General features: G+C 44.0%; 1 protein-coding gene across 1 annotated transcript in view; it reads right to left on the reverse strand.

Moving 5' to 3' along the window:
* The window catches only part of syne2b (spectrin repeat containing, nuclear envelope 2b), a 152,132-nt gene that overhangs the window by 23,277 nt on the left and 103,352 nt on the right, over window positions 1-25,503 (reverse strand). Inside the window, exons 93-114 of the mRNA XM_065003352.1 lie at window positions 24,542-24,673; window positions 16,957-17,150; window positions 16,349-16,487; window positions 16,018-16,233; window positions 15,520-15,672; window positions 15,244-15,405; window positions 14,790-14,945; window positions 14,229-14,372; window positions 13,930-14,100; window positions 11,859-11,992; window positions 11,564-11,768; window positions 11,229-11,411; window positions 10,978-11,097; window positions 10,730-10,884; window positions 10,416-10,563; window positions 10,111-10,205; window positions 9,643-9,874; window positions 9,361-9,555; window positions 6,824-6,949; window positions 6,149-6,304; window positions 3,177-3,335; window positions 2,250-2,416 (exon numbers count right to left, since the gene is read on the reverse strand). Of these exons, the coding sequence (XP_064859424.1) occupies window positions 2,250-2,416; window positions 3,177-3,335; window positions 6,149-6,304; window positions 6,824-6,949; window positions 9,361-9,555; window positions 9,643-9,874; window positions 10,111-10,205; window positions 10,416-10,563; window positions 10,730-10,884; window positions 10,978-11,097; window positions 11,229-11,411; window positions 11,564-11,768; window positions 11,859-11,992; window positions 13,930-14,100; window positions 14,229-14,372; window positions 14,790-14,945; window positions 15,244-15,405; window positions 15,520-15,672; window positions 16,018-16,233; window positions 16,349-16,487; window positions 16,957-17,150; window positions 24,542-24,673 (3,542 nt within the window). The remainder of the gene's footprint in view (window positions 1-2,249; window positions 2,417-3,176; window positions 3,336-6,148; window positions 6,305-6,823; window positions 6,950-9,360; window positions 9,556-9,642; window positions 9,875-10,110; window positions 10,206-10,415; window positions 10,564-10,729; window positions 10,885-10,977; window positions 11,098-11,228; window positions 11,412-11,563; window positions 11,769-11,858; window positions 11,993-13,929; window positions 14,101-14,228; window positions 14,373-14,789; window positions 14,946-15,243; window positions 15,406-15,519; window positions 15,673-16,017; window positions 16,234-16,348; window positions 16,488-16,956; window positions 17,151-24,541; window positions 24,674-25,503) is intronic.

Genomic DNA, 25,503 nt, shown 5'->3' on the forward strand with positions numbered 1-25,503 from the left:
GCATGCTCTGGTCTTGGTGAGGGAAGGTTGTGTACCACCTGTACACAGGATTATAGTGCATCATGGGATGACCGGAGATGATGGGAAGTGGAGCTGACAGGACATCCTGGCTGAACGGGCCGTGAGGAGGCTAATTGAGGGCCCGGGGCTATCCAGCCATCTCCCCTCCCTCTATACCTCTCTCTCTTATTACCCTGTATCTCTCTTTCAGCTCCCTCTCTCTCACTTACCTACTGATCTAAAGCCAATTGTAGCCCTCTAACTTTTCCCCCCAACACACAAAGCCAATTGTAGCCTTAGTGCTCTAGTCTATACGACACACAAAGCCAAATGTAGCCTTCCCCTCTTGTTGTGGTGAAATGAAAACTGCCATGTACATGTCGTGAGAGGGAACTCAGGGCAGAGACATAGCAACAGGCTAAATGGTTTCCACACCGCGTTAAGCAGCTTGTTCAAGTGCAACAGGCAGACATTCCTCACGTTTATCTGCTTACAGGGGGTTACAGCTACAAACAACCATGGAGACTGAGGCCCAAATCCTGTCCTCATGCGCTCTAAGACGGAATAATTTCATCCCAACTTTTACACCATGTCTCTGGAATAGCGGCAGAATATGTAGGCTAAACTAGGGGTCCACACATTCCTTTGCATAGCGCCATATGGACCAGTACTAAGTGGCAGAATGGACTAACTAGCTCATTAACAGGATAAAACATCCATGCAAGGTTGGCTTAAAGGACAGTGTGTTAGTGGGCTGGGCAGCCTGCCCTGCATTCTCTGTGTTATTCCATCCTATATCTATCCGCAATCCTAAGGACCTCAAACTTTAGGCTCCCTGTCATTCATAGAGAGAACCCTCTCCCTGTCCCTTGGTCCACATGGCCATAGACAAGTCCAGAATATCACTCAAATAGAAACCCCTCCCTCTGCCTGTTGTTGCTATGCAGGCAGACTCCTGTTAGTGAGAGAAAGACAAGGCAGCTGGACACCATGTTAGAGAGAGCCAAGAACAGCCACCATATGGCCCAGCTAAATCCCTCATTCTCATGGAGGATAAGTCATCCCCCTTCCTCCCCTTCGCAGTGACTCTGTATGTCTGGCCCCTGTGGCCAGAGTAAAAACATTCCACTGAAGAGCAGGTCAGCTGGCTCTCTCTGACAAGTGGGGCCTCCGAGTTTCCAATTAACCACTTGGGGGTGGGGGGGCTAGTATAGGCTATAGTAGTGCCTGCCTGTGAACAACAGCAATGACGCCAGAATGTTAGATTGAATAACCTATTCTCTCTGGAGATCTAATACCAGTGCACTATATGCTACCCTCAATAATGAATAGCAATTGAATGAATGCTACTAACTAACATGCAATGCAAAAAGCTTGGATGATGAGAATGACTCAAAAGTCTCTTAAAAATATTCTAGCAGAGGCTTGTAAACAGGCTGCAGCAGAGAAGACTGCAGACATCATTATACCGATGATGCCCAGAGAAAACAAGGCCTCATCAGTGACCAGAGTTCGAAACACTTCACCTAATGATCGCCATCTCAGAAATAAATCGTGTCAGAGGAAAAAGAACATACATGAAGGAGGACACAGTTTTAACCCCCTGCACACTGCAGACCTAGTGTCCATCAGGCGCACGGTGAATCGTTACAAGACGACTACACTTGGAATAGCATCATGGTCTCATAATACACCAGTCCTCCCTGATGCATTAGATTAGAACATATTCTTTTTCAATCTCATTAGTCCGAAGGTATTCTATATATCCGCCTTGATATTCCTCTAAATGGATCATGTGTTGACTGCTTTCTGAGAGACGCATGCACCATCAATAATTGCATCGTGCTGTATGATGACACATAAGAGGTAAGCCTGTGTAAAGGTATTTCAGCAGTTCTCTTCATTCCACTCGGTGTTGGATTGGGATTAATGTTTCTGGATTAATAACTATATCCCTGTGATGGCTCCCTGAAGCTTTCCCTGTTATAATCTCAAAGCTTGGAACATTGCAGCAGCAGCAGCTGTTCTACCCTGTCCTGTCCTCACCTAACCCTAGTGGTAGAACCAGTTCTGACAGCGGTCAGACCACAGTCTTATAATGATGCGTTGGTGTAATGCATCCTCTGTGTTGTTTTGAATGACAAAGAGAAATCGATCCATTTGCAAGACTGATATACTATGCACTCGATATGCCCTAACCAAGCCAATATTGTGGTCAGAGAGTTGTAAAGGTCCAACTGTGGCCTTACCTGGTCTCTATGTGATCAAACAGGTGCTGCCAGCGGTCGTTGATGTCCTTCAGCTTGTCGTTGACCTCGGTCTCCTTGGTCTTGTTGCTAGCGGTGATGAGCTGCTCTCCAAGCAGCTTCAGGTGGGTTTTATTCTCACTGAAGAGGTTGATCTCCTCCATACAGTCCTGGGAGTCACACAGAATGGGAATGAGTATCTGAATGAGTGCACGTGTTGTGTCAAATTAATGTTTGTATGAGGGGGAGAGGGTATGTGAGTATGGGTCGAAAGGTTTTCTGAATGATGGTATTCTATAGGAGGACATTTCCCCCAATATGATGTATTATGGTATCAATGTTTTAAAAAGTCCAATATTGTCCAGTCAACAAAGTGTGACATCCACCTCCCTCCAAGCGGCCCTGCTGCTGAGATTAAAACAGCTGTCGTTCCATTCACTGGCACGATAATTCACAGCACATTGAAAACTTTGTATCCCTCCCTCCTTCTCTCGGTCTCCTCCTTCAGAACATTCCCCACCACTCTATCTTCTGTCTGTAGAGAGCTACTATCTCTGTTTATTTCCCTACTTTCATACGGTGGACTTTGATCGGCTGTTGAGGGGGAGCCAATCAGTGGAGTGATAAAAACCAGTCTGGATATGTTTAAAAGTCTAACCGTTGAACTGTGGCTGTTGGATAAATCGAATCTAAATGACAATAGATAAATGAATCACTGTTTACGTTCCACAGTGCCAGGCCGGTTTATTGTTCTAATAATCCAATTCAACTTGAAAGTTTTTATCATTTTGATCTAAACTTGATTTAGATCACTCTGACTAAGCTATACACCAAAGGGAGTGAAACTGTTCAAACTGTTTTGATTATATTTTAATCACAGAGACTCAGGACCCCCCTTGTGGGCCAAGCAGCATGGTACAGCCCCCCTACCTTCTTCAGCTTCTCCACCATCTCCTCGATGCTGATGTCGGCATTGTGTGCTACTTTGTTTTCCATCTGCGTCAGCCATTCACAAAGCTCCTTGTTTTTCTCATTAAAGATGATCCATGCGTTGAGACGGTCTGCTATCTCCTGTTTGCGTAGGGAGACCTTAAAGAAAACACGGAATATGGACAATATATGCTTAATGGGCAATGATAGATGGTCAATGTACCATAGATAACTGTTATCATATCTACTATATGGTTAAATAGTGAGTTAGGTGGGCATGGATTCTGCAAGGGTTTCTCCAGACTAAATAACAGTGACAGTAAGATTGCCAAGGGAATGTCAGGGAAACCAGTTCAATTGCTTCACCAAAGTTTCCTTCAAGTTAGTAATGATGTAATGATAAATAATGATGACACAAAGATGTGGAGCATTCACACAGACAGGTATGATTTCTCTTCAACCAGGAGTTGAGTAGAACTGTACTTCATTGCATGGCAAAATGAAGTCTGTTCGTACTACTCTGTGTGACACGAGAGAGAAGGATTTGTTGTGGCGCGTGAGAAACAGGTTCACTCTATTAATGGCTGCCGTGATTATGAGTACTTCAAGACGATGCCACCTCACTTCACCACCCAAATAACAGGCAGGTGTAGTCCTATGCTCACAGATAAAAGAAACCAATATCATCTACACTACATGGCCAAAAGTATGCGGACACCTGCTTGTCAAACATCTCATTCCAAAATCATGGGCATTTATATGGAGTTGGTCCCCCCTTGCTGCTGTAACAGCCTCCACTCTTTTGGGAAGGCTTTCAACTAGATGTTGGAACATTGCTGCGGGGACATGCTTCCATTCAGCCACAATAGCATTAGTGAGGTCAGGGACTGATATTGGGCGATTAGGCCTGGCTCGCAGTCGGCGTTCCAATTCATCCCAAAGGTGTTCTATGGGGTTGAGGTCAGAGCTCTGTGAAGGCTAGTCAAGTTCTTCCATACCGATCTCGACAAACCATTTCTGTATGGACGTCGCTTCGTGCATGTGGACATTGTCATGTTGAAACAGGAAAGGGCCTTTCCCAAACCGTTGCCACAAAGTTGGAAGCACATAATCGTCTAGAATGTCATTGTTAAGATTTCCCTTCAAAGCCCCAGACCATTATTCCTCCTCCACCAAACTTTACAGTTGGCACTATGCATTGAGGTAGATAGCATTCTCCTGGCATCTGCCAAACCAAGATTAGTCTGCCGGACTTCCAGATGGTGAAGCGTGATTCATCCCTCCAGAGAATGCAAGTCCAATGGCGGCGAGCTTTACACCACTCTAGCCAACGCTTGACATTGAGCATGGTGATCTTAGGCTTCTGTGCTCGGCCATTTCAAGAAGCTCCCGTCGAACAGTTATTGTGCTGACGTTGCTTCCAGAGGCAGTTTGGAACTCGGTAGTGAGTGTTGTAACTGAGGACAGATGTTTTTTACGCGCTGCGCGCTTTAGCACTCTGCGGTCCCATTCTGGGCTTGTGTGGCCTACCACTTCGCGGCTGAGCAGTTGTTGCTCCTAGACATTTCCACTTTACAATAACAGAACTTACAGTTGATCTAGCAGGGCAGAAATGTGACGAACATGAGCTCTTGAGCTCTTCAGTAAGGCCATTCTACTGCCAATGTTTGTCTATGGAGATAGCATGGATGTGTGCTTGATTTTATAAACCTGTCAAAAACGTGTGTAGCTGAAATAGCCGAATCCACCAATTTGAAGGTGTGTCCACATACTTTTGTATATATAGTGTATCTTGTACTCAGGCAGAGTTGCCACAGCAGCACAGAAAGAGTTAACCCAAAGTTAGGCCAAGAAAGTGAAAGGTAAGATGGACTCCATCTGCTATGAACATCATGTGCTTATTCACCATTTATCAAAAACAAATGCAAAATAAATCAGTTCTCTCTTGATCTACATTCACTTCCACTAATAAAAACACCTTCCCAAAGACTTCATGTTAATTTTCCGCCACTCGCCAGACTGAGTGTGAGTCTAATGGAGTCAGTGTGATGGGTACACAACTCTGAGAGATAGACATGGTGGATGGTGTGGAGGAACATTAGGAGAGGTGTAAGCGACACCCTTCAGCTGACTGCTGCATCGTGTTCCCATGTGACAGATTTTGGGATGAGCACCAGGCACAGGAGTCAACACTCCCCTTGAAATCAAATCACAAATTCCATCAGTAAATTTGTCAAAACTGTACTAATTTTGTCATTTAAGCCTGAAAACATTGAATCAGTTTTTTTTTTACTCACCCGGTTGAAGTGAAAGCCTTAGAATAGCCATAGCAACGGCCCTAGCCTGACGACAGGCTGATTTCCAATACAAAGGGCCTGCTTCCTGAAGCCTAAACTAATTTCTCCATCACCATCTGGCCCCCCATTCCCACACAGCCATCTCCCCCAAACCTGTATGTCTCTACCCCAGAAACTAACCCAAAAGCTCAGGCTCCAGCACATATCCACCAAACTTGGTTTTCATTCTATGGTTGACCATACCATAATAAAACAATTATACAATAATATTTCAGAAGATTTGACATTTTTAAAGTTCTTGAAGTGTACCACTACCAACTGGGTTATATTTATATAAAACTAATCAAAAGAGTAATCAAATCAGAGTCAGATGACAGGCTTGTTTCCCTTGCAAAACAACTACTGATTGGATTAAGAAATTGAGTTTCTGCATTTAGTTATCTGGACATTCATGCCAACCACCTTTTCTGTATATGTCACCACGGCAGCTGCTGTCCCAACACGCACGCACACACACACACACACACACACACACACACACACACACACACACACACGGACTGTTTGGCTACTGCATTCACACTAAACACACTCAGCCTAGTGAGCCTTGAGCCTCCAGGCTGTCTAGCCCAGAGCCCAGCCGTCTCCCCAGCCCTAGCCAGCCATGTCCCCTACCTTGAGGCAGAGTTCCTCCCATTGACAGTGGAGGTGCTCCACCTGTTCCTGGAGTAGCAGCACGTCGTCAGCAATGATGTACTGGGACAGGTCCGTCTTCATGGTGGCAAGTTCAGTCAGGCTCTCAGCCCAGTCATCCAGTGAGTTCTCAGCCTCCTGCATACCATAACACAGCACCAACAAACTGTCCCGTCAGGCCCCCTCCACTCCAGTCCATGCCACGCGCTCTCTCTCTCTCTCTCTCTCTGTCCTGCCCCTTCTCTTTGCTCTGCTTCTCTCTCTCTCTATTTCTCCCCGCCCCAGGAGAGGATTAAGGGCCGCAGCAGACCAGGACAGAAGGAGGGGGGAGGGGATAAACCCCTGATGGGCCACAAGAGATTGAAAAGCCAAACATGTTACTAACTTGGCTCTGCTCTTGTGTTCTGACTGATACTTTATCTGTTTTAGATGTGCTTTAGTGGGCCAACTAACGACTTCCCAGTCTAATACTGAAGTCTCATCAGCTTCTATTGCACAGTGCACACAATAAACTTGGATAAAACAAAACAAATTACCACATGAACACCAAAAGGACTCTTTTGTTCCTAACTTTTGTCCCACCCCATTCTGCCCTATGTATTCACACACTGGGTGAAAGGGTCGAGACATTTGGAAACAACTGCGTTTACTACTTACCTTAGTGAGTTTCTCTGTAACTTGGAGCTCATTGTCATGTTCTGGGATCGACTGCTTCAGTCCGGTCTGCATGGTGTCCAGCTGCTGCATGCTATAGGATAGTCTGGCCTCGCAGCGCTCCCAGTTCTGAGAGTAGAAAGGTAGTCATGTAAATAGATATACTCTAGTTGAAGGAGTAGTTGAGAAGGTTAGTAGAAGTTAAGAGGAGCATTTCTGTTTTTAGCATTGAAAATTATTTTTAGTGCCTCCATTGTCAGGGTGGAGGAAAAGGGAATTGATGTAATCTATTGGATTTCATCAAAGCAAAGAAAGACTTGGCCAAAAAGCAGACGAAAGGGGAGAGCGGGTTAAGTTTCCAAGAACAGACACGAGACCTCCCACAGAAGGAGAGGCCAGGTGTCAATTCAGGTCAGTGAACATCAACATATCTCATGCCTCAGCCCTTCGTAGAGTATCTCTAGGTAATGCCCAAGGAACAGCAGGGCCAAAACAAAAACAAGCATGTTTACCCAGTTGGAGAGGCTCTGGTCTCCATGTCCACCTTAGTACTCCTGACAGCTCAGGGACCGGAGGAGTTCAAGTGCTCTAATACCCAGACAGGCTTACACTAAGCTGCATCCCGGCCTGCCTGCCTCCTCCCTGCCTGCATGCTAGCCTCGTCCAGACCCGCCTGCCTCGTCCCTGTCTGCCTCGTCCCTGCCTGCCTCATCCCTGCCTGCTTGCCTAGTCCCTGCCTGCCTCCTCCCTGCCTCCTCCCTGCCTGCATGCTTGCCTCCTCCAGACCCGCCTGCCTCGTCCCTGTCTGCCTCATCCCTGCCTGCCTCGTCCCTACCTGCCTGCCTAGTCCCTGCCTGCCTGCCTAGTCCCTGCCTTCCTGCCTAGTCCCTGCCTGCCTGCCTTGTCCCTGCCTGCTTGCCTAGTCCCTGCCTGCCTCCTCCCTGCCTGCATGCTTGCCTCCTCCAGACCCGCCTGCCTCGTCCCTGTCTGCCTCATCCCTGCCTGCCTCGTCCCTACCTGCCTGCCTAGTCCCTGCCTGCCTCGTCCCTGTCTGCCTCATCCCTGCCTGCCTCGTCCCTACCTGCCTGCCTAGTCCCTGCCTGCCTGCCTAGTCCCTGCCTGCCTGCCTAGTCCCTGCCTGCCTGCCTAGTCCCTGCCTGCCTAGTCCCTGCCTGCCTCGTCCCTGTCTGCCTCGTCCCTGCCTGCCTCGTCCCTGCCTGCCTGCCTAGTCCCTGCCTGCCTGCCTAGTCCCTGCCTGCCTAGTCCCTGCCTGCCTCGTCCCTGTCTGCCTCATCCCTGCCTGCCTCGTCCCTACCTGCCTGCCTAGTCCCTGCCTGCCTGCCTAGTCCCTGCCTGCCTGCCTAGTCCCTGCCTGCCTGCCTCGTCCCTGCCTGCCTCGTCCCTGTCTGCCTCATCCCTGCCTGCCTCGTCCCTACCTGCCTGCCTAGTCCCTGCCTGCCTGCCTAGTCCCTGCCTGCCTGCCTAGTCCCTGCCTGCCTGCCTCGTCCCTGCCTGCCTGCCTAGTCCCTGCCTGCCTGCCTAGTCCCTGCCTGCCTGCCTCGTCCCTGCCTGCCTGCCTAGTCCCTGCCTGCCTCCTCCCTCACTGTGGTTACTACATGATGTGTTATTTCATAGTTTTGATGTCTTCACTATTATTCTACAATGTAGAAAATAGTCAAAAATAAAGAGAAACCCTTGAATGAGTAGGTGTTCTAAAACCTTGGACCGGTAGTGTATATGGGGATCTGTTTCTAGGATCACTCACTCTGATAAGGGACAAATCCCTTTTACAGGCCTACTCAATGGGAAAATATTTCCTCCATGAACCACAAGCTGTCATAAAGAGCCTTAAAACTACTGAGTGCTGTGAGTCAAAGAGCCTTCTCATGACTGAATGATTTATCAAGTCTGATAGCTGACTAAGGCACTCCCTCTGACAAAAGGTTGACCAGTAATCAACTCAGTCAATCGGTCAGTATCCCACACTGCCAGAAACCCAGATCAGTGCTAGACTAAGCCAGACTACTGGATGAGTGGATAGTTGTTATAGAGAAGATCCAGGAATGTACTGTAGGTCAGTGGGCTGATCTGTGTGTTTCAGGCACAAAACTGCTACATTTGACTTTACTGCTTTGAGCCCAATGAGGGAGGAAATGTGCTGTATGTAACAGTAGGGGTAGAATGGGCATTTAAGGTGAAATGTAACCACAGTAGGGGGGTAGGGGGTCAAATATAATAAGGCATTTCTAAAAGTAGACCTCTGACTGTAGAGAATGCCTGTTTCACATCAGACATTTCAAGGCTAAGCTAAGATCTTTCTTTATATTGTAAACCTGTGACTCTGACAGAACTTTACTCAATTCTATTGATTCAAAGGTATCCTCTTAACTCTGACCTATCATTTTATAATCAAATACACTTAAAACATGTTATTCCACTAAACTGTGATCCACAGATAATGATCTTCCTATAGGTCAGCTGATTGAGTAGTCTCTTCCCCAAGCTGCTGTTTCCCACTGAATGAGGGGCAAGAGGAGCACCTGAATGATAGCGTTTGTTATGTCCTTTCTCTTTTCCAGCAGTCCTTGCAGGTTCTCCCAGTCCTCCTGCAGGGTAGCCAGCTCGGTCTGCAGCTGTGCCTGAGTCTGTTCGTCCCCCATGGAGAAGAGCTGACGGCCTAGCTCCAGAGTGTGGATGTAGCTGCACTGGTACCTCTGGAAAAGCAGCTCCGTGTGCTACAGTCCACAGACGACAGAAGGAATGCACTGTCATTTATGAACCCTTGCCCTTCCCCTTGGCTGTATCAATCTCTAACCTATTACCTTCATGTCGTAGAGGGAGCTTCGGAGCTGCTGCAGGCTGCAGTGGGCTGGCCCTGTGGGGGGCAGGAGGGCCTGGGCATCTGCTACGAACCTCTGGAGCTTCCTGAGGCTGCGGCTGTAGAGGTGCCAGTGTTTGACTAGCCCCTCCACCAGGGAGCCCCTCTGAGCTGCCCTCTGCACAGCCCCCTGCCAGTGCTCCCTCAGCTGGGCCAGCTTCAGGATAAAGTCGCTCCTGGGGGACAGAGAACGATAACAGCATACAAATGAATACAACTATAAGAGTAACTCTGAAAGCTAAAATCAATGACGATGATTGATAATGATCAAAAACGTGTAACTAATCACCAGCTGATGGTCAAAGGACCACGACGCCCGTTAATAGAGGTGGATAAACATCAATGGTGCAACAGTTCTTACAAAGACTCTAACATTGATTATGTGAGCAGATCATCTCTGTCCTGTCCTCACCTATCATCCACGTCTCCCCTCTGCAGCAGACGTAGAGAATCATTGATGACAGAGTGCAGGATCTGATGACCGATAGACATCTCTAACTGGAACCTCTGAGACACCAGAATCACAATATTACTGTCATTTTCACTGGCCTAGTTAGTGTTACTGAATAGATACTGATAGTGGCTGTATTTTTATGTGTGTGTGTGTGTGTGTGCGCGTGTGTGTGTGTGTGTGTGCGTGCGTGCATGAGTCTGTGTGTGCGTGTGTATGTGTGTATGTGTGTGATGTAAGCGTGCGAGCGTATGTGTGTTTGTCACCTGGTGTGTGCGTAGCTGCTCTCTCAGGCCGCTGTAGGTACTGGCCAGGTCTACTGCTAGGCTGTCCTCCATCGTCTGTAGGAAGTCCATCCAGTTCTCACACTTCTCCTGAAAACTCTGTTGCCTCAGTGACTCTGTCTGCAACTCACTGACACACAAACAAGACACACTTTAAACCTGCCATACTGTTTTCTAGTGTAATAGTAGGGAATAGCCAGAATTTCGTTTTTTTATTGACTAATTTGTGGTAGACTCTGTCTGTTAGTGTCTCTCACGTTACCACACTGACAGTAAATCACTTCTACTGTACTGACCTGTAGGTCTCCACAGCACGGGCCGAGGCCTGAGCCCAGCTCCAGTTGAGGCTCTGTAGTCTGTGGGTGGCAGGGTCACTGAGGGTCAGCCTGTAGCTCAGCTCATTCAGTATATCAAGGTCAGGAGAGAAACCACTCAGCTCCAGCAGACCCATCTGGAACACATGGATCCAAAGTCAGTCTCTGGATATACAGTATTCAATACCGAGGTTTGACTTTAGCATGAGGTCTGTTTTGTGTTGGCCTACCTTGGATATATACATTTGTGGAGGCACGGTTACACTTTTCAGTCTCCCCTCCCAGTCCTCAAGGTGTTTCTCAAGGGATGCCAAGACACTCTCAAACTCCTGGAGCTGCTCATGCTCTTCCTGCACACAGATAAACACATTAATAACATGGTCAGGGATCAGGCATAAAGGCATACATAACATAATTAAACAAGAATGTAATGTCATACAAGTAACTATAAAACAATAAGGCAAATATCACCACACAGTACCTGGAGATGCCCAAGTTTATCGGCCAGTGACTGGCTCAGATGTAGGACACCACGGGTTAGCATACGGCTCTCTGATTGGATGAAGACGGCAGACGAGGGTTCCACTCGTCCACTGAGTTCCTTAGAGGCCTCTAGCACCCCCTCCAGGTCGGTCTGTAAACGGTCTGTTCTCTCCTGCAGGCTCTGGGACAGGGGCAATGGAAGACATACAGCAGCGAGAATGAGAGAGTTCTCACAAGAACTGATTCAGGATCAGTCTGATCTATACTCTCATACGACTCATTAACTATATGCATATTCCCTCTACCATGTAGATTTCACAATATCCCACTTACATGGACGGCCTGTATCTGGGCTGCAACCAGTTGTGTAGTGTTGTCCTGACCAGGTGGCTGGTTCATCAGAGCTGTGACATCACCCCTCAGTGTTTGCAGACGTTGGGAGAAAGGTACAGAGAGACGGGCATAAGCCCCCCAGATCTGGAGCAGTGTCTGAGTTCTATTCAGGTGATTCTCCAGCTCACGATTCACCTTATTCCACCTTGAAAGACCACAAAAGACCACTCAGTGTGTGTATAAGTGCGTGTGCATGTGTATATGCGTGTTTGTGTGTATTGTAGTTTACACTGACCTGGTTCTCTCTCTATCCAGTTGCTCTGACATGAGGAAGGTGGCCGTAGGACTGATCATGTCCCTGAGGATGGAGAGAGTGTGGATCAGACCGTCCCATTCTGAGTCACACCCCTCAGTCTCCTTCCTTAGAAGCTAGATACAGGAACACATACACAACCGTGTGATTGCCTGCTCATAAACTGTATTATAACAGGAACAGTGCAATGACAGGTTGAAAGACAGAGGTCATATACCCAGTTACAAATCAACAGTGGCGACCCGCCATTCAGGGCCCCACCTTTTTTAGCAAAAAAAGTGGGGGGGGGTTGCCTGTTTTACATGTTATTTTGACATGAATAAATCAAATCAAATCACATTTTATTGGTCACATACACATGGTTAGCTGATCCAAGAAGGCTCAAGGTCAGTGGCCACATATAAAATGATGTCAAATCACGTTACATCTACATTAGCTTTGATTGGACTGATCTTGTCAACATCATACTTTCAAAATCTTAGCTAGCAGTCATCATCATGAATCAAGGCGACAATCTACTGTCAAATGCTTTTTAATCCTTGTCATATGAAGAGAAATAATGAAGAGAAATTATAGATAAAATGTATCAGTGCTCATCGGCCATTGGACATAAAGTGGGTGTGTGGTCCCAAGTCTGGGTTAGCGGGTCTCTTTTCCAAGCTTAAAAGGATAAACGTTCAACATTGCCCTTGCTGTCAATCCAGCATGACCTCTGCCGCGGTCAAAACAACTGGAAACTCCGAACTGGGAAAATTCTACTGGGACAACTGGGAACTCTGGAAAAAAAACAAGCTCCCACTGGGAAAAAAACATTTTGAACAGTCATCCAACTCGGAATTGCAAGTAGGGAACTCAGGCCTCATTCTAGAGCTCCAACCTGAAGATCACTGACGTTATCACGATTTGACCTTGTTTTTTCTGAGTTCCCAGTTGTCTTGAAAGCACAATACATCCAGAGAATGCCAGACTTTGATTACAAAGTTTGATAACCGTGGCCGCGCCACCTTCCTGTTCAACTGAGCACAGCACAACAAGGCGAGTCCAAAATGTATTGTATGCTGCTACATAATGATGTAATACGCCAGGGAGATATGTATACTGTAGCTAAGAAAGTAATACTAAGTGTATGTTGTGTAGTAAGCTGTTAGTATGTGAGCTCCTGAGTGGAGCAGCGGTCTAAGCAACTGCATCTCAGTGCAAGAGGCTTCACTATAGTACCTGGTTTGAATCCAGGCTGTATCACATCCGGATGTGATTGGGAGTCCCATAAGGTGGCGCACAATTGGCCCAGCGTCGTCGTGGTTTGACCTGAGTAGGCCGTCATTGCAAATAAGAATGTGTTCTTAACTGACTTGCCTAGTTAAATAAAGGATCAATTAAAAATGGTCCCTTTTCCGCTCTTAACTTCGCCTACTGTTCTGACTTGGTGGTGCCCATGTAGCCTATAGCCTGTTTTAGAGAAATGTAATCATTGAATATTGTAAAAGCTTTCATTGTCTGCTTATATGCCCCCTTTATTTCTCCAACGGTTCTGACTTGGTGTACACGGAGAATACCGTAAGAACGGCTCATGTTCTGAATTCTAAACAGTTATATTGACTATGTCTGTCCTAGCTCGCTCATTAATGTCTTAATCAAAATTACGGATTGCCTCTTATCCCCTCGTCATCCCTTTATGCCATAGTTTATACATCTCAATTGTCATTAGAAATAACATTTGTTAAGCAAGTCAGGCATATTAGGTACTTTTTTTTTAGAGGCAGAAAATTAGACTGAATGAACTGTTTCGAAGCCAGACAAGGCTCCGCTGATAGCCAGGTGTAGTAGTGGTAAGGTGTTGGGACAGCTGTTGGGACTCTGCTGTTGGGACAGCTTTATGTAGGCCCTAACAGTTTGTGGGCACCGTTTTTCACCATTATAGTGCACTTAATGTATTGTTTAGTGTTGTGCTGTGCTGTGTTTGTGTAGTGACTTTGCTGGCATGCCCCACTAAGATTTACATGCTAAAATCGCCACTGGAAATCAAACTTGATGTCTATACTGTAGTACCTACCTGGAGCTTTTCATGGAGTCCTTGCAGGGCCTGGAGAGAAAGTTGAGGAAAGCAGCTGTATTCCATAGCCTGGCAGGTCTTCACTGTGTCCAGTGTTGCATCATTCAGTCCTTTCTCAAACCCAACCCACAGCTCCAAAACCTGTTTCAGTCTGTGTCGCACAGCTGGGTTCTGGAGGGGGAAACAATGAGTCAAAATAGGAGCCACTGCACCCTACAATTTGAAGGTTTTTACAACTAGTGTCCATGCAGTGAATACATGTATTTGTTAAGCAACTGCCCTCATTCCCCTGAGCTTACCTCTTGACTGAGGGTTGTACAGGCCTTAATGACATCATCGGTCTGAGTGATGAAGGCACAGGTGCCATCCTCTTTTCCTGTGTGGTGTTTCTCTCTCAACTCTTGAAGAGCTGTATAATTTAGCCAGAGTTTCTCCTCCAGACCCTGACAGACAGGAGTAGCAGTAAGAAAACACAGTAACACATGCATGTTCAACTGTAGGTCCAATCCCCAATGTATTTGATTGTTTTATTACGTTCATTTGAAACAGGGACAACGTACAACAAAATATATGTCTCAGAAGTAAGATTGAGCTAATATCTCATTTCCATCTGCAGTCCCTTGGTAGGTGAACATATAAACAGACATCTTAAAAACAGAAGTCAAGACATTACACATCAAAATCAGTGCACATCATTGCTAATAAATTGCTGTTGGATCTGATAATATTGGGGTTCTAAAAAACATAAACACCTGGTAAAAACAAAATATTGCACATGGCCCTGTCATCATAGAAATAGCTAGAGGGCAAATGACTTGACACCTGTGGTACTGTACACCAGGTTCTGTTTTTCAACCCACCTCACAGGTTTTTAAGCTCTTCTCCACCTCAGAGTGACTGACGGGCCTCTGGGCTGAGCCCATCCACTCTCTCTGACTGGTGAGCCAGGTGTGGTGGTGCTGCAGTCTGACCTCTCTCTCTGTGCACATCCTCAGCTCCTGTTCAACATCCTGGATCTGCAGAGGGAAAGTCAATAGATATGGGGTCAAATAGATTCAATAGATATGGGATCAAATCGTAATCAGTCGGAATGATTGGTTCTATAAAACAGGAGGTGTCGCTAAAAATGACCAATAGCTATGGGATAAAATCATCAATAGTACGGATTGATGCTCTTAAAATAGCCTAGGATTTGTTACCGAAACGGCTTTAAAAATCGAAGGGGTTGAGCATCATGTTGATATTTTATATTAAAGACTATCCATAGGTTGAGGTTCTGTAAGCTATTTTCTCATTTCCTAATTGAGTTCTCACCTGGTTGTTGAGGGTGCCCTGTAGACTGAGCCAGCGGTGGTTAAGACCGCCCAGCTCATCAGCATAATCTGGGTGTTCATATTTCCCTCTGCTCGTCTGCAACTCCGACTGGTTGACATAGTCCACTGTGAGCTGGCGGACTGCTATCTCAGCCTTACACACCTGTAGGAGAGAGAGAGACGTCGGGAATCGAACAATTTGTTTATGCAAATATAAATACTTTCACATGACCAGGTATTGAATAAGAGAGGACAAACTGAATCTGGCAGTTGCTACCTTGAAGCTCTGAAGGACTAGGTTGAGGTTCGCGTTGGTGGAGGTGGTTTGGTGGACCCTATCCCGCTGCTCTTCCAGCCTGGCCTCAGTCTCTCCAACCCAGGCTAGCAGCTCTGTCAAGGCCCCCTGTGGGGACAGCCTCTCCATCAACAACTGACAGACGGAAGAAGAGAAGGGAGAGGAGACAGTCAGCAGCATTGCAGTTCTTGACAGACTCAAACCGGTGTGCATGGCGCCTACAACCATACACTGTTCAAAGGCACTTAAATATTCACCCTCTGATTGGCACACATACACAAACCATGTCTCAATTGTCTCAAGGCTTAAAAATTATTCTTTAACCTGTCTCATCCCCTTTATCTACATTGATTGAAATGAATTTAACAAGTGACATCAATAAGGGATATTTGCTTTCACCTGGATTCACCTGGTCAGTCTATGTCATGGAAAGAGCAGGTGTTCCTAATGTTTCGTACACTCAGTGTATGACCCACTCACCTGATGCAGAGTCTGCTGCACAGCAGGTATATCAGACAGAATGCCAGCCCAGTCCTGCTCTATCTGTCTGAGCTGGGTCTGTACAGAGCAAGGCTCTGGCGCAGCAGATTGAGGCTCTGGCGCCGTCTCTGCCTCTCTCAGCTGCAGTAGCTGTGTTCCAGTGGTGATCACTGAGGCCTTCAGAGCCGACCTAACCTCCAGCTCTTTGGTGAAGTCCTACAAACATGAAACATACATGGTCATATTCACCAGAGGGTCATTCAACCCAACATTTTCTCACAGGCGTTGACTTGACTGGAAAAAAACTGTCCATATATGATTCTGGATTTACCATATACTGGTTAAGGTGGGAGTGAATGGGTTTCAGCTCTCGCTCCTGATTGGCTGTGAGAGTGAAAATGATCCAACTGTTGATGTGTTCTCTGGCCCCACCGATCCACTTGCTCAGTGCCACAAAGTCACGGGAAAACCTGCAGTGGTGAGATTAGGGTCATTCTTCTCAACTTCTGATTTTGGTTTAAAGGTTCAATTCTGACGTTTTCATCTCAATATAACATTTCTGGGTAACAATTAGGTACCTTACTGTGATTGTTTTATATTAAAATGGTAAGACATATATTTATATATATAGCTTCTTAGCCAAGAGCAATTTCTCAAGCAATAATTTTGCTAGGAGTGGTCTGAGTGGGTAGGTGAAAACTACTCTTACACTAAAAGGGCATTATCATAATTTTCACAAATTCACATATTATTCCAACCTCATAGTGTGGAAATACAGTATGAAACACAGGAAAATCCCATTTTTGATTGCATTGGCATTTAACAAGTAAATGCAAAACCACTATCCCAAGTGGTTGTAAAATGTCAAAGCTGAAAACTTGCCAAATGCAATTATGAAGTTTCATATCTCATCTCTAAGCACTGTATCAAAGTCCTCACCTGCTCCACAGTTTCCTGTTCCTATCTGTGCTGACTCGTTGTTGCTCCAGCCTGAAGTGAAAGGTGGTCCAGCGAGCCTCCAGGCCACACCCAAACACACCCACCCCTTGGCAACCCGCCTCCTTCAGCCACCTCCCCTGCTCCTGCATCCGGCTGAACTTTGCCCCACTCTCATCCAGGACTGCTCTCATTTTCTGCCCAAGAGAGAGAACCTAATCATCAGTCTCTTCAACATAAGCCTATACGCCCCATCATATCCCACATCCCATCTCTACTGTAACACACTATAAAACCCCATCTCTCACACATGGCCCCAGCCCCAGCTCCTCAGAACCAGGCTGTGAATGAGGAAAACACTTATAGTTCTAATAGAACATCACAAGAAGGGCTTCTGGACGAGGTGCACCACTCTGATGATTGAGAAGAAAAAGTAGCAGAACCAGATATAGCCATGGAGCTGGCTGGGGGAGAAATAATGGAAAATGACTGCTAGGCTTAGAATATACAGTTGAAGTTGGAAGTTTACATAAATTAAGGTTGGAGTCATTAAAACTTGTTTTTCAATCATTCCACAAATTTCTTGTTAACAAACTATAGTTTTGGCAAGTCGGTTAGGACATCTACTTTGTGCATGACACAAGTAATTGTTCCAACAATTGTTTACAGACAGATTATTTCAATTATAATTCACTGTATCACAATTCCAGTGGGTCAGAAGTTTACATACACAAAGTTGACTGTGCCTTTAAACAGCTTGGAAAATTCCAGAAAATTAAGTCATGGCTTTAGAAGCTTCTGATATGCTAATTGACATCATTTGAGTCAATTGGAGGTGTACCTGTGGATGTATTTCAAGGCCTACCTTCAAACTCAGTGCCTCTTTGCTTGACATCATGGGAAAAATCTAAAGAAATCAGCCAAGACCTCAGAAAAAAAATTGTAGACCTCCACAAGTCTGGTTCATCCTTGGGAGCAATTTCCAAACGCCTGAAGGTACCACATTCATCTGTACAAACAATAGTACGGAAGTATAAACACCACAGGAACACGCAGCAGTCATACCGCTCAGGAAGGAGACGCGTTCTGTCTCCTAGAGATTAATGTACTTTTGTGCGAACAGTGCAAATCAATCCCAGAACAACAACAAAGGACCTTGTGAAGGTGGAAACAGGTACAAAATTATCTATATCCACAGTAAAATGAGTACTATATCGACATAACCTGAAAGGCCGCTCAGCAAGGAAGAAGCCACTGCTCCAAAACCGCAATAAAAAAGCCAGACCACAGTTGAAACTGCACATGGGGACAAAGATTGTGATTTTTGGAGAAATGTCCCCTGGTCTGATGAAACAAAAATAGAACTGTTTGGCCATTATGACCATTGTTATATTTGGAGGAAAAAGGGTGAAGCTTGCAAGCCGAAGAACACCATCCCAACTGTGAAGCACGGAGGCGGCAGCATCATGTTGTGGGGGTGCTTTGCTGCAGGAGGGACTGGTGCACATTCACAAAATAGATGGCATCATGAGGGAGGAAAATTATGTGGATATATTGAAGCAACATCTTAAGACATCAGTCAGGAAGTTAAAACTTGGTCGCAAATGGGTCTTCCAAATGGACAATGACCCCAAGCACACTTCCAAAGTTGTGGCAAAATGGCTTAAGGACAACAAAGTCAAGGCATTGGAGTGGCCATCACAAACCCTGACCTCAATCCTATAGAACATTTGTGGGCAGAACTGAAAAAGTGTGTGCGAGGAGGCCAACAAACCTGACTCAGTTACACCAGCTCTGTCAGGAGGAATGGGCCAAAATTCACCCAACTTATTGTGGGAAGCTTGTGGAAGGCTACCCAAAACGTTTGACCCAAGTTAAACAATTTAAAGGCAATGCTACCAAATACTAATTGAGTGTATGTAAACTTCTGACCCACTGGGAATGTGATGAAAGAAATTAAATCTGAAATAAATAATTTTCTCTACTATTATTCTGACATTTCACATTCTTAAAATAAAGTGGTGATCCTAACTAACCTAAGACTGGGAATTTTTACTAGGATTAAAATCTGGATTTGTGAAAAACTGAGTTTAAATGTATTTGACTAAGGTGTATGTACATTTCTGACTTCAACTGTACTCTGAGCTGAAAATCCATCTACTTCTTTTGCAAATTACTATGAATTAACAGACTTATTTTCTCAAACTTGTCAATACTAAACATCATGTTAAGGTGTGGGACATTCATTGTGTGACAAGAAATAACGTGCAGGTTTATTAGGCTCCAGCATCTAGAATTTGTCTGTCCACAATTCAAATGTGGGAACATGGAGGCTCTCAACAATAGCCAGCAGAAAGAGTTGGATGCTACTATACGAGGGATTGTTTGTGAAGAGATTTCTTCTGCCCTGGACTTACAATTCAAACTGGTAAATGAATCATTGGCAGTGCTCACTGCTAAAGTGGATACCTATTCAACCAAAGTGGAAGGTCTGTAGAAGACAGCCAATGCGACAGAGGTGCGGCTCCATGACCTGGAAACAGCGCATGCTAAGTTGGAAGGGATAATCAAACTCCTAAAAAATAAATCACTCTAAATCACTCAAAAATCATTCCTGTAAATTCCATGTGCGGGTCAGAAGACTTGAAACTGGTTCTTTCATGAACAATCTTTTCTATAAACTGTTCGGGTCAAGTCAAGCGGCTAATTATATGCCTTTACAGCAGAATCTGGGTGTCTGACCTATGCAGGGAAGATGATCAGCATATACCCTGACCTGAGTGCCGAACTGCTTAAACAGAGTGAAACCTACAACGAGGTGAGATCCCAGCTACTTAGGCAAAACCTGAGATGCGGCTTCATCCACCTAGCATAAATTAATTTGGATCTTCCACAACACAATACACACGTTTTCCACTGCCAGGAAGGCTCAGGACTTCTTGGAGAAGCACCTCAAATCCAACACAGAAGGGGACACGCCGACAGATGGAACCCCATGACTGGCTCATTATTCAGGTATGCTATCCATGCACAATCACGCAGCCTATGGCTACGATGCTGCCCTCAGCATAAGACAGTGATAAGAACACCCCTCATGTTTGGGTACAAGGAACAATAGTACTATTATTTCTGAGCATTGAACTTGTTATAATTATATTGCCTATAGTCCAGGACATTTACACAATGATGACACCATGCCAATTAATGATCAATGGACAATATATGGATCCTACAGCTACTATTTTTGACTGTTTGGGCATTAGGCTTCCATATCTGTCATACCTTATTTCTGTTTTAATTGACGTTCTTTTTTCTTCATTACCCACCCTTACATGTGTTACGGGTGGGTAAAAGGCACATGTGTCTTTCTGTTTCTCATTATAAAAACGACATTTCAATCTTGGTGTGTTTCCTGACCAATTCTGTGTTTGTCCCCCATAAAACACTGAAGCCTATTTCATTTCCTCAGAATGTAAACTTCCAACTTTCAATCCCCAGAATGAATCTATGATAACTCAAGAAATCTGTAATTAATTTTGACGTTTTGCCAAGGATGTTTTAGATGCACAATTTTATATTTCACTAAGGTTAGTAGTGCAGTATTTCTCAAGGAAGAAAATGTGCAACGTGTTGTCTTATGTAAATAAAGTAGGAGCTGCTGGGCAGATTTGTCTCACTGTCTATGCTATTGGATAGAGAGCAATCACCACAGCTGTTCACCCCATGTTAGTGGGCAAATGGACAGCGTGAAATCAAAAACCCAACCTTCATTTGCCGGTTTCAAACTTCACTTTATAACCAAAATTGTCCTATTTACACTTTGTAGTCAATTTTGATACTAGAATAACTGTTTCTGACTCATATCGATGCCACATAGACCGTTTTCAAAGGGATTTGTTGCTTTTTAAAGGCATTAGCTCCTTACTACAAAATCCTACTTTCTGTAAACAGTTTGAAACTGAAGTGAATGAATTCATAATGAGTTTTAAAAATTCCATCGACGATCCTCGGATTTTATGGGACGTCATTAAAGGTTTTGTAAAAAAAACAATGCAACTGCATTTGCATCTGGGCTGAATAAATCACAATTCAAGAAAATATCAGAATTTGAAAAGTTGCTAACAACGTTAGAGCGTTCTCTCTTTTTCAGACTAGGTAGCGACTACTCTCATCAAGACAGAACTAAATATAATGATAAGAAAGGGAGCAGAATTTGCCATCCATCGACTTAGACACAACGATTATTTCCAAGCTTCTCGGTAATGAATTAATTAGTGGATATTGCAACTATTGAATCTGAATCAGGTTAATTACTTTCAGAACCCAAATGAATCAACCAAAGATTCTCCCATTTCTATAAAGAATTGTACACCTCATTGTAAATCCACACCAAGCCAGTTAAAGCCTTTTTAAACAGTTATAAGAACTCCCCTTCTCTCAACTGAGGAACCGGCTTGCTGGTAGCCCAAATCTCTCTCCGTGAACTCAAAAGGGCACTGGATAACATGAAAAAAGGAACCAATTAGCTCCACATTGTTACTGTCCACAAAGGTTCATTTTGAAGGGATGTAAATATGGCACTAATTATGCTTTTATTAAAAAAGGGTAAGGACGCCACCCAGTGCTCTCACTATCTACCTCTATCTTTGAAAATACATATATTAAACTTTTTTATTTTTTATTCTGGCATACTGTCTCAAAACTTACTTACCCAACATGGTACATCCGGATCAAAGGGGGTTTGTTAAAAAACAATTATCCCCAGATAACCTCCGTTGTCTATTACATATGTGACTCATTTCAGGAAACTAGGTGTATGTCGCACTTCACTACTTGACGGAGAGGCATTTGAACGTAATCATAATTTTTTTTATCAAAATGCACCTTTTGGGCAGAAATGCCATCTGGAACAAATTAACTTTCATGTGCCCTAATAACAAACTTGTATTTCATCCATAAATATGAATAAAATTGTTAGCTTACGAGCCTAGATGGTTTAGCCACAAAAAAGACAGGAAACTTCCAGCTAGCCATGATTGGCTGAGATAATGGATTGCCGGGATTGGTCTGCCATGTAGCATGCATCTGTCTATAACGTGATCTGTTCAATATGTGTTGATAGTCCTTTCTGTTCGGAATAACTGAAATAAGAAGGCAAGGCGATCCCATTTCACCTCTGTTATTTTTATTTTATAGAAATTACACCAATATCGCTCAATTCTATGGATCACGTAATTTCATTATATGCCAACGATATCATACTTTATCTAGACAATGTGTCTCAATCCCTCCCAATAGCTTGGAAGATCATAGACAAATTCAGCATCTCAAGTTATAAAATAAATTGAACCAAATCTTCCCTACTGCCTCTCAAGACCCTAATGGAGGACTCCATCTCTACTAATGGAATCCCAATCATTTCCCATTTTAAATATTTGGGAATAGATGTATTTCCTTCCTTGCCTGAAACTTTAACAGAATGCTCAAATGAATTAATGGACTATTATCCCAGTTTAACCGGGCAGAATATCTATTGTCTAAAAAAATATTGCCATGTCTGAATTTCTGTAGTTCAATTTTTCCCTTGTCTCCCCCTTCTGGCTATTGGGATAAAATTCTTAGTTCGGATTCAAAATGTATATGGCAAGGTAAGCAAGCCCGGATAAAATGAACAAACTTGCAGAGGGAAGACATAGGAGGACTATCCGTACCAAACTTTGAATTTTATTTTCAGGCACTAGCCTTCATCCCATCCTAAATTGGTTTAGACATGATTCTTCCGTCCCCTGGCTGAGTTTAGAGAGAAATATGGTGTCTCCTACTGGACTGGAAGAGGTGGCATTTACTGATAGATCCCTTAAACAATGCAAACTACGCTTTGGTCCTATTATTGCTCACACAATTTCTATTTTGGCGCAAAACTGAAAAACAATGTAAGTGGGAATCAAAATGGCATGCCAATACTCCAATATTTCACAATAATGCCTTGTGATCTGGAGGGCAGCATTTTGCATCCCCCCAATGGTCCAAATGTGGAATCCGTAACCTTGCCGATATCATGGACAGTAATGGTTCCAAGATTTGAAAGACACATACACATTCCAGGCAACTCCCCGGGGAAACCCAACTACCGAACCATCCAATGATAGATTTATAAATAATAGTGCTGAGCTCTTAACCCGAAATCGCTGTTATTTTGGGGTATTTAAACAACTGATTCACAAACATCGGTGCAATTATTTGAATTCCATTTCGTTCCGTTTTTTTCTGTGAGCTCAATGTGCGTGAGGGAATATCATGAGGGGATATAGTGAGCAGCTGTTGCTTCACGAGGTATCTCTACCTGAAAATACATGATCAAAATGATTGATACAGTAGTTGGTATTCATCAGTCATAAAAGTATTCCTTATTTACTTTGAAGAAATACAAAATAGTGATGGTGTCAGGCAGCATTGGCAGCAGCTCTATAGAGATGAGATGATGACATGGAAGGAAATGATAAAGTCATCATATAATACAAATGATATAATGTATTCATTGTTTTATTCTGTTTTGTTACAGATTTCAACCGAAATAATACAAATTATTTTAAAAATAATCGAACCGAAACCGAACCGACCTCAAAAAGCACTAACTGCTCAGCACTAATAAATACAGTATCTCAGGCTCCCGAGTGGCGCAGCGGTCTAAGGCACTGCATCTCAGTGCTTGAGGCGTCACTACAGACACCCTAGTTTGATTTTAGGCTGTATCACAACTGGCTCAAATTGGGAGTTTACATAGGGTGGCGCACAATTGGTCCAGTGTCGTCCGGGTTTGGCCGGGGTAGGCCGTCATTGAAAATAAGAATTTGTTCTTAACTGACTTGCCTGGTTAAAATATATATATATATATATATATAAACAACTTTTGTAAAGCTTATATTTCAAACTAGCCAGTAAAAAGTATGGTCCATAGATCTAAGATAGAGATATGGGGGGGTGGGGACTGACAACCAACCTGTGTTGCTAGGCGGGGTGGAAAACATGGGGGTGGGGGGGTTGGATGGAGACAAAGCACATAAAAATGTTGTCAAATAAAATAAAAGAACATAGACTGATAAGACATCAAAGGTAGAGAACATCCAGTGCTTCCATTAATGCCAGCTCTGTATTTAACGTAATTGGAGGTAGAGTGCAGCGGGCACGAGTACATAGAATGTCCTATCGGTTCCAAATGCGTGGAAAAAAACTTGTGCACAACCAACACAAAGTATGTACAAAAAGGGTTATTCGGCTGTCCCCATAGGAGAAACCTTTTGGTTCCATGTAGAATTATTTTTGGTTCCAGATATAACCCTTTTAGGTTCCATGTAGAACCATCTGTAGAAAGGGTTCTACATGGAACCCAAAAGGGTTCTACTTGGAACCAAAAAGGGTTAATCAAAGGTCAGACGAAGAACCCTTAAAGGTTCCAAACAGCACATTCTTTTCAAAGAGTGGACAGAGAATCCACTGAACTGTGATCAGCCTTCATTCTTTTGATAAATAACACATTTTTTATGTTTTATTTTCTATTAATAAGACGTTAAAGCACATGGAGTGCTACCTGATAGACAGAGAGTTTCTCGCAAATCTGTGCCACTGAGTCCTCCTCCAGGTGCATCTTGGACAGGCCAGCGTCCATATCCCTAAGCAGGGTGTCCAGACTGGTACTTTCCTCCTCCCACTGTGTCCATATCTACAACCAAACCAACAACAACAATTTAACACAACTGCACATAACACAACACACATTTTTCTATACACCATCTCAAACAGTCACACCAGCACACCTCAATATGAGTCCATATCTAGCTTTAACAAAGCCAATGTTTCCTGTGCTGTGTCTACCATAGAAATCTTACTCAATTACTAGAGGGACTATGTCATGAACCTTCAAAGTTCCAGAATGGGGTGAAAATGGCAGCCATATCGGTCAGGGAGAAATCCAAACCAGTCTAATTGGAATGAATGGCAGTAGAAGGATAGTCCGGATTTGACTTGTGCAGGAAAATAAAAGTAAGGCATGTGTTATATAACAAATAGTGTTCTAGAATTATTGTCAATGTAAAATATTGTCATATCATTTATCAATACAGTTTATATGGGTTTTATAGCAATTGTCTCTATAAATAGCCTCTGAAATATATGTAAACAGACCATAAAATGTCATGTCTAAATTATTAATTGTTTTGAAAGTGTGAATGCTATTATATGATACAATATAAGTACTTGTTGCATTTACAACTCTTCTAAGTCATAAAATCAACTGATTTCAGTCAGTGTATGGCTGTGAATTGACTGCATTGTTTGAATGGTTTGAATGGCAGTTCATTTGAAACATTTATGGAATCATTCCTCTAAAACTGTCTGGCTAGCTAGCGAACAAAAATACAGTACAGACAAATTCTTCAAATTCATTATTTTACACAATATCTTATCATAGCACAGGCAAACCCTGGATGACCCACTCCCTGACCTTTATCCCATCATAAGAAGGCTCATGTCCATTCTAGTATTCTAATTCCT

Source organism: Oncorhynchus nerka, linkage group LG18 (assembly GCF_034236695.1).
Source record: "Oncorhynchus nerka isolate Pitt River linkage group LG18, Oner_Uvic_2.0, whole genome shotgun sequence".
Taxonomy (NCBI): domain Eukaryota; kingdom Metazoa; phylum Chordata; class Actinopteri; order Salmoniformes; family Salmonidae; genus Oncorhynchus; species Oncorhynchus nerka.